General features: G+C 50.7%; 1 protein-coding gene across 22 annotated transcripts in view; it reads right to left on the bottom strand.

Moving 5' to 3' along the window:
- Nucleotides 1–892: 892 nt before the first annotated feature.
- LOC116087063 (protocadherin gamma-C4) overlaps nt 893–7,600 on the bottom strand; it is a 176,646-nt gene continuing 169,938 nt past the window's right edge. For all 22 annotated transcript variants that reach the window (XM_031365489.1, XM_031365490.1, XM_031365498.1 and 19 more), the window contains one exon: nt 893–2,828. In XM_031365489.1, the coding sequence (XP_031221349.1) occupies nt 2,602–2,828 (227 nt within the window). In that variant the 3' untranslated portion in view covers nt 893–2,601. The remainder of the gene's footprint in view (nt 2,829–7,600) is intronic.

Below are 7,600 nucleotides of genomic sequence, written 5' to 3'. Positions count from 1 at the left end.
GCAACAGACCAGGAGGCGGCAGAGCTGGTAACCAGAATCCGAGGGAGGGAGCTCGGAAACTGCTCCTCTGGCTCTTTTGATGGACATGCCCTCACTAACCCTCCCGAAAACCTGTGGGGTCCGTGTCTGTCCACCGGATCAGCCTTCCTGACTCCAGGGGCTGCAGGGACCTGGGAGTCAGATTAGCCGCGCTGGGAGGGGAACCGAGAAAAAGAGGGAAAGGGGCTGGATCCTTGTGCCTCCCCCCATTCGACTTTGCTGCTATTTATAAAAGGAATGTGAAAGCAAGTTCCACTTGGAGAAACTGAGGCAATGGGTAGAGAACCCGATATTCAGAAAATTGTCTCCCGAGCGTTCATTCCTGTTGTTCTTCAGACCTTAAGGCAGCTGCAAGGGAGGAGGGGTAGGCAAAGGAGAATCCATCCTCCTCTGGATCAGCCCCCTCTAATAGCTTGAAGGGAGGTAGCTAGTGGGGAAGGGGCGGGAACTAGGAAAAAGTCCCCAGCGCCCTCCCACCCCCACTCACGCTCCTGCTCCCCGCCCCCCATGCAGGGTCTTCTTTTCTGCCTGGAGACAGCCCTGAGAATAAATCTGTGCACTCAGTTGCGCACGCATTCAAACTCCCAACCCCCACAATGGACTCTCCAGCGACACCGCCACCGCATACTGATCCACAAGCACCATTACAGTTCATCACATATTATTAGAGACGCCAGGGAATCGGAAACATGCACTCCATATTGGACAGTCAGATGCACAAGCACACGCAATTCAAAAATAGACCGAGACAAAACCAAGACACAACTATGACCCTTTGATTCTATTATTTAAGACAAACCCCTCGACTCCACCCACATGTTCTGTTTCATTTCTTAAACAGACGCGGTCACACTTTCAGAAGAAACATTTTTTTATTTTTAATTTTCGAAGAAAAAAGCCATATAAATATTAGAGTATAAAACTTGCGAGAGATATCGGAAGGGGGATGGGCAGGAGCTACGTGACTATGCGAAGAGAAGCTTTTATAGAGAAGTCAGTACAGGGAGGGGTCGCCGCAGCGTGTGGACACAGCATAAAACACAGCACAGGCTGCGCAGGCAGATTGAGATTCAAAGGACAGACGGCTGCACACAGCCCACCGCCCGCTGCCCACTCGCCATCACGTAAAAGCACACCACACTATACTATTGGCTATTCTACACCAGCGGGGAGGGGGGGGTAGCTTGAGGAGGGGGAAGGGGGCTTCTACACTACTGTAAGGGCTGGGGCAGAGGAAGTTCTATGCACAAGGAGGCACTGGGGGGCTTTAACCGGTCTCTGGCCACTAGGGGGTGGCCTAGGGGCCTGGGCAGTGGCCTTCTGAGAAGAAATGGCACCTGGTAAGGTGGAGGCCAGGGGCTTGAGGACTACAGGGGCCCAGTGGCCACTTGGTCCCTTTTTCTAGCTACTGGGCTAGACCCAGGGTCCAAGAATGACCTTGCTGGGCCTCCCTTCCTGCTAGGACCACTGATGCTCCCACCAAGGACACCTCTGGAGTACCCAGCACCCACAGAGGTCCCTCTTTCCTCTCTGGTCTTAAACTCTTTAGAAGTCTTCTTGGACTGAAATGTCAGCTTGAATCCATTGGTCCTGGTGGCTCAGCCCAAGCTGCCCAGGCTGAACCAGGATTGGAGGGGGTCTGGCCTGGTGTTTGTCTATGGCTAGAATCTGAGGATTGAACCAGTACCCTGGGTACATAACAGAGCCCCTTGCAAGACCCTATTAACAGGCTGTTTTGTCCACTGCCCCACTCCCAGCAGTATACACTCAGCTTCCCTTTCGTTACCACCCCCTACTGTCTCCAGACATGCAAAGGAGTCTCTTCTTTGAGGTGTGCAAGGAAGTCACAGCATGCAGTGAGAACATCAAACAATGAAAAACAAAAGACTGACTAGTAGTCCCAGGCATTGAAAAGAGGCTTGGTAGCAAAATGCCTTCCCGAAATCCAGCAAGCATCATCAGTACCAGAGGGATGATGACTGTCCCCCAAAACTTAAGCATTGGTCTCAGGCTCTAGAGGAAAATGAGAAGACTGGCACCAAACCCTGCTTTGGGGGGAAAGCTGAACTGAAAGGAGAGGCCAAAAGATTGTAATACTCTCCCAACTGTTCAGAACTAGGGGCCGGCTTAGCTCACCGGTCACCCCAACAGCCCAACTAACTATTTTGCTCAAAGAGAGGGACTGAAGGAGTGGGTGGGGTGGGGAGAGGGAGGCAGGAGATGAATGAGCCTGCCTGGGTTGGAAGATGGAGGAGTTCAGCTGTAACTAAGGGAGTGTGTGTGTATGTCCACACTAACCCTGCTACCCATGTGGGTACAGTCACTGATTGGATAGGGGGTCCCAGCAGAACTCTCTTTGCATATTCAACCCCCTAGAGTACAGAGAGGGGGGTGTTGGCTTGGGCACTTGTTTCTGTTTCCCAACGGGAGGGAACATGGCCAAGGCTCCTACCAGTATCCTGGGGTGAGCCCTGAAATTCTGAGGCCTGGGTACAAGTAAGGACAAGCTGGACTGGCTGGGGAGGGAGGCTGCCCTGTGGCTCAAGGGCTTGGCCTCCCAGATTACTTCTTCTCTTTCTTGCCCGACTTCTTCTTGTTGCCATTACCACCTGCTGGAGCCTTGCCATCTCGTTTGCCAGCGGCATTGGTCAGTGTGGCATTGCTGCCAGGGATGTACACGTTCTGGCGATAGTCAGGCACGTGCTGCAAGGTAAACTGGGGTCCGTATCGTGCGCTCAAGCCCATGGTGCCAGCGCCCCCGCCCAGAGTGGAGCTCCCATCAGCGGCTTCTGCAGAGACAGAGGAAGAGCAGATGGTCAGATGGGGTCAGTGACTTCAGTTAATGAATGCCTGGACCCAACCACTGGGAATACGGTGGTCACCCAGGCCTGTGTGCAAAGGAGCTGGAGGAGAAGTCAAGGAGGACCTGTGATCCTCAGCATGTCTGCCCAGCCTCCCTGTACCATCCATCTGTTTTCTAAATACCTTCACTCCCAGAAGATGAAAGTAAGCTAGAAAGTATCCACTTTGGGTAAGAAGTAAAAGAGAAAAGGCTTCTAAAGTGCCTAGGCTAGAGCTTGCTGTGTGTCAAGTGCTCAAGATGTGCTAGTTAGCGTTCTTCTAAGGCTTCAAATACTTGTCCCTGCCTTCCACACTAGACCATTTGTGTGCATGGGCTTCTCCTAAGCAAGGCTTGGCACAGCCCATGCGCTCAGCAGCTCAGCCATTAATTTGTATGCAGGGGTGTTCTTCCATTCATGTACATACATCTCTCTGTGTGGTACTGGGAATTGGACTCGCGTCCTTGCACATGCTAGGCAAACACTTCCCCAGCTGAGCTACACACCCAGCCCAGCCCTTGGTTTGATTTGGTTTTGTGGTTCTTGGGTTTTGTTGTTGTTTGGTAGGGGGTGGTTTGGTTCGGTTTGGTTTTTCGAGACAGGGTTTCTCTATGTAGCTAGCCCTGGTTGTCCTGGAACTCGATCTGTAGACCAGGCTGACCCTGAACTAAGAGATCTGCCTGTCCTGGGCTGGGATTAAAGGTGTGGACCATTCTTGTTGTTTAAACTATGTAGCACTGAGCTGGCCTGGAACTTTTTAGACCAGACCAATCTGAGTGCTGGGTTAAAGGTATCCTGGCCTAGCCCTTGGTTTCTTGAGACAGCCTTACTGGTCTTAGGCTTAGTCTTTGCCTGCCTCTGCCTCCTGAGTGCTGAGATTGTAGGTATGTGTTAACATACCAGCCCAGCCTGGCAGTGATTTAATCCTTTAACGCCTTTAATCCCAGCACTTGGGAGGCAGAGGCAGGTGGATTTCTGAGTTCGAGGCCAGCCTGGTCTACAGAGTTCCAAGACAGCCGAGGCTACACAGAGAAACCCTGCCTCGAAAAACCAAAAAAAAGAAAAAGAAAAAACCAGCCCAAGAGAAGCATCACCTCCCTTTTTTCCTATCCTCCACCCTGCCAAGCCCCAGCACTAAGGAACTATCTATGGGCCTCGAACATACTAGCAAGAGGTCTAGCACTGAGCTACATAGTCAGCCCTTGGGTTTTGTTTTTTTGTTGTTGTGGTGGTGTTTTTTTTTTTTTTTTTAGTTGTGTTTTGTTTTGTTTTGAGACAAGGTCTTGCTAGGTAGCTCAAACTAGCCTTGAACTTCAAATCCTTCAGCTTCCATCTCCTGAAGGCTGAGATTATAAGCACTGGCCACACAGGGCCTGGCTGCACCCAGTTCTTAACCGCATTGGACTGCCTACTCTGTGACCACTGAACCTCAACACGATGGCACTCAGTCAGGCAGGTGGCTGTGTCCTCATTTTACAGAATAGGAAGCCAAGGCTGAAAGAAGGCCAGAACCAGGCAATATGTGTTTTAGTGGGACTCCACCCTATACCCTATAGTATCTGAGTGCTGGGAGCAGGTTCCTCTGCTGCTACCACCAGCTCGGACCCATTCCTGCTCTGGGAGCAAAGGAGGGCTGCCCCTCACTCTGGCAGGTGACAGTCCTTGGACCAGATATCTTAGGTACAGCACAGGCATGGGGCTCAGTGTTTGAAGCAGGTGACTCAGTGCCACTTAGGCCAACTTCCTGGGGGAGCTCAGAGTGGCCTTCTTGCTTAAAAAGAAGGCAGGTCCCCTGTCTGCATGGGAATGAGACCCACATGACTAGAGTCCACCTGAGCAGCTGATGCACAGAAATAACCCATCATGGGGATTCTGGGAGGATTAAAGAAAACAGACACTCAGTGGCCTGACACTTGACAAGTGCTCAATAAATGCCTACCCCGCTGCCCCTCATAACCATCCTCATCCTCGTCATCCAGTGTGATGCTATCCTGTCCACTGTATTCCTTCTGAATGGAGCTGGTGGCGGGGAGGGAGGTGGGAGTTGGACTTCCAGATTCCCAGCCAGAGCTCTGAAACCCTCTATGACACAGAGAGAGTTGAAGGCTTTGCTCAGCCTAGCCAAAAGCTGGAGCATATTTTCCCCCTCGACTGTGCCTCCACCCTCGGCCTTGGAGCTAACAGGGAGGTAGACTAAAGCTGGAGAGATTGAGTAATTCTGGGACATCAACCAGGGATTGAGAAATAGAAGACAGGAAATATTTCCAGTTTGGGTATGAGGGAAAAGCAAGAGATGGGAAGAGCAAAGATGTACCAGGGTCTCTCCACCTTGGTAATGTGGAGTCTGGGTTTTCACAACCCTCTATACCCAGTCCCCAAAGTCCTAGAGCGGAAGGCTTCTGGGAACAGGCCTGGTAGGAGGGAGCAGCTGCCCACCCCTCCCACCCCTTTCATTTGCTGACATTTCCCTAATTAACTCCAGGAGGCACCAGTCCTCTAAGGCTCACCCTTCCCCTCAAACTGACAGCCTCCTCCAACCAGTAATGGAAGGGGGAAGGGCCCAGATCTAGTTTCAAAGAGCTGGGATTCCAAAGTGATTTAGGGGATTGAGAAGATAGGTGTGTGTGTGTGTGTGTGTGTGTGTGTGTGTGTGTGTGTGTGTGTGTGGTATAGAGCTGCTTCTCCAAGCACTCAATTAGGAAGGAATGTGGAGGAACTGAGAAAGGAGACTGAGCAAAAAAAAAAAAAAAAGACAGGAAGTGCTTCACTGAATGACAAGAAGGCAGGCCCACCCACATCCTACATGCACCCAGAGACCTCTGAAAATCATTCAAAATGGCCACTTGGTGGGAGAGAATTTGAGATCAGGAGGGAGAGAAATTGAAGATGCAGAAAGGACATTGGAATCCTGCCCTGTCAGCCCTGACAGTTCAGAGACTGGATCCAAAAGGCCTTTCTGGTTATATCGTAACCCCCAAGTCTTGGCCTAGGCAAGGACCAAGGGTTGCTCCAGTCTCAGCAAACAACACACACACACACACACACACACACACACACACACACACCTAGGAATGCACAGAGACAGACGGGACCTTTTCCAGTGGAGGGAGGGTGCTGGCCTCCCTCCAGCTCCAAGCTCATTACTACCTTCCCTGTCTAAGTCTGACAAAGACCCCCCACAATAACAATAAGCAGAATTAGCCAAGGAAGTGAGCCCAAAACTGGCAAAGCTGCAAACCACAGCCTTCTATTGGGTGCCCCTCCCCCAAGTGTTTATTTAAGAGCTCTCTCAAGGGTCCCTCCCTTCTCTCCTCTCTAGGCTGGCCTGGCTGGGCTCCAGGAGCCTCTCAAGCTCTGGGGTTTGGAAGTAGGTGTGAAAGTGAGAGCCGGGCCTGACCCTGCCACCTCAGTCCTGGAGCCTATTCACCTCAGAGCCCAAGGCTGCAGCCTTGGGTCAGGTCCTGTGTGGGTTGGAGGGGTGGAGTCCTGACAGGGGAGCATGCATGCGGCCATGGCACTACTCCAGAGAGACCTTCTGGGAAGGTTTTGGGCCATAAATACTGTTTCCATGTCTGTTTTTAGCATCTGGACTTGGACTGAAAAGCCTGCTTTCTGGCCTTTAGGGCTCAAGGCCACAACAGTTAAAGAGACCTGTTTACGTCCCTCAAGAGCTGAACCTGGCATCTCCCTGGGCCCAGTGTGTACAGCTGGCCTCTCAGGGATCTCAGCCCTGTCCCCCACAAGTTGACAGCTCCTATCATCTGTCCCCCTCCTCTACCCTTGGGTCAGCCATAGGCCAGGCCTCATTCAGTCTCACAGACATCAAGGTAAGATTACTAAATCATAATAAGTAAAAATACATGGTTTTCAGCTATCTCTGAATTTTGTTTTTTTTACATAGTTTGCCACATGTAAACAGTTTAAAAAGGATTTATACTAAAACTGTATATAGCCAAGCAGTGTTGGCACATACCTTTACTCCCAGCACTCAGGAGGCAGAAGCCAGTGGATCACTGAGGTTAAGTCTAGCCTGGTCTACAGAGTGAGTTCTAGGACAGCCAGGGCTACGAAGAGAAACCCTATCTCGAAAACAAACAGAAAGCACCTATTCATCTGAGATTTATATTTAGCTGGGAACCCTAGATTTTATCAGGCAACTCTAATCAGGGAGAATAAGGAAGGGGGCACTCGGAGGAATCTAGCCTCTAGGTCCACAAGGGACACAAGGCTAAATCTAAAGGCGACTATGGACGAAGGCCCATGGCCCTGGGAGCAAGGCTGAGTTGGAATGGCAGATAAGCTCCAGGTTAAGTGGTATTTCACAGGCCCCTCTCTACCGAGCATGAGCAGAGCTTAGAGAGGATTGGTTAAAACAAAGCCCTAAAGTCTGGTTGGCACACACCCTACTCTGATAATAGGGATGCTTCTCCTGGCTTGGCTTTTCCTACAAGTCCCCCAGCTACACTCAAGAGCAAAGCTATACATTCCTGTGTGAGGCCCAGCAGGGCTTTTAAGCTTCTGCAGGTTTCCCACAGACTCCAGTCTCCTGGGCCAGAAGGTGTTATCCTTATCAACAGGTGCTAGATTCTCTTTCTTACAATTTATTCTATTTTAATTTAATTATTTGGATTAAAATACAAAGGAATGAGTTTCATTGTAGCTCCTTCATAGGTGTAATAGAAGTTAGATTCTGATTCTGGGTTGTGCTTGCCCAGCATACA

The sequence above is a fragment of the Mastomys coucha genome, unplaced genomic scaffold (genome assembly GCF_008632895.1).
Source record: "Mastomys coucha isolate ucsf_1 unplaced genomic scaffold, UCSF_Mcou_1 pScaffold13, whole genome shotgun sequence".
Lineage (NCBI taxonomy): Eukaryota > Metazoa > Chordata > Mammalia > Rodentia > Muridae > Mastomys > Mastomys coucha.
The sequence above is the reverse complement of the archived record's forward strand: the minus strand, read 5'-3'. Positions and strand labels throughout refer to the sequence as shown.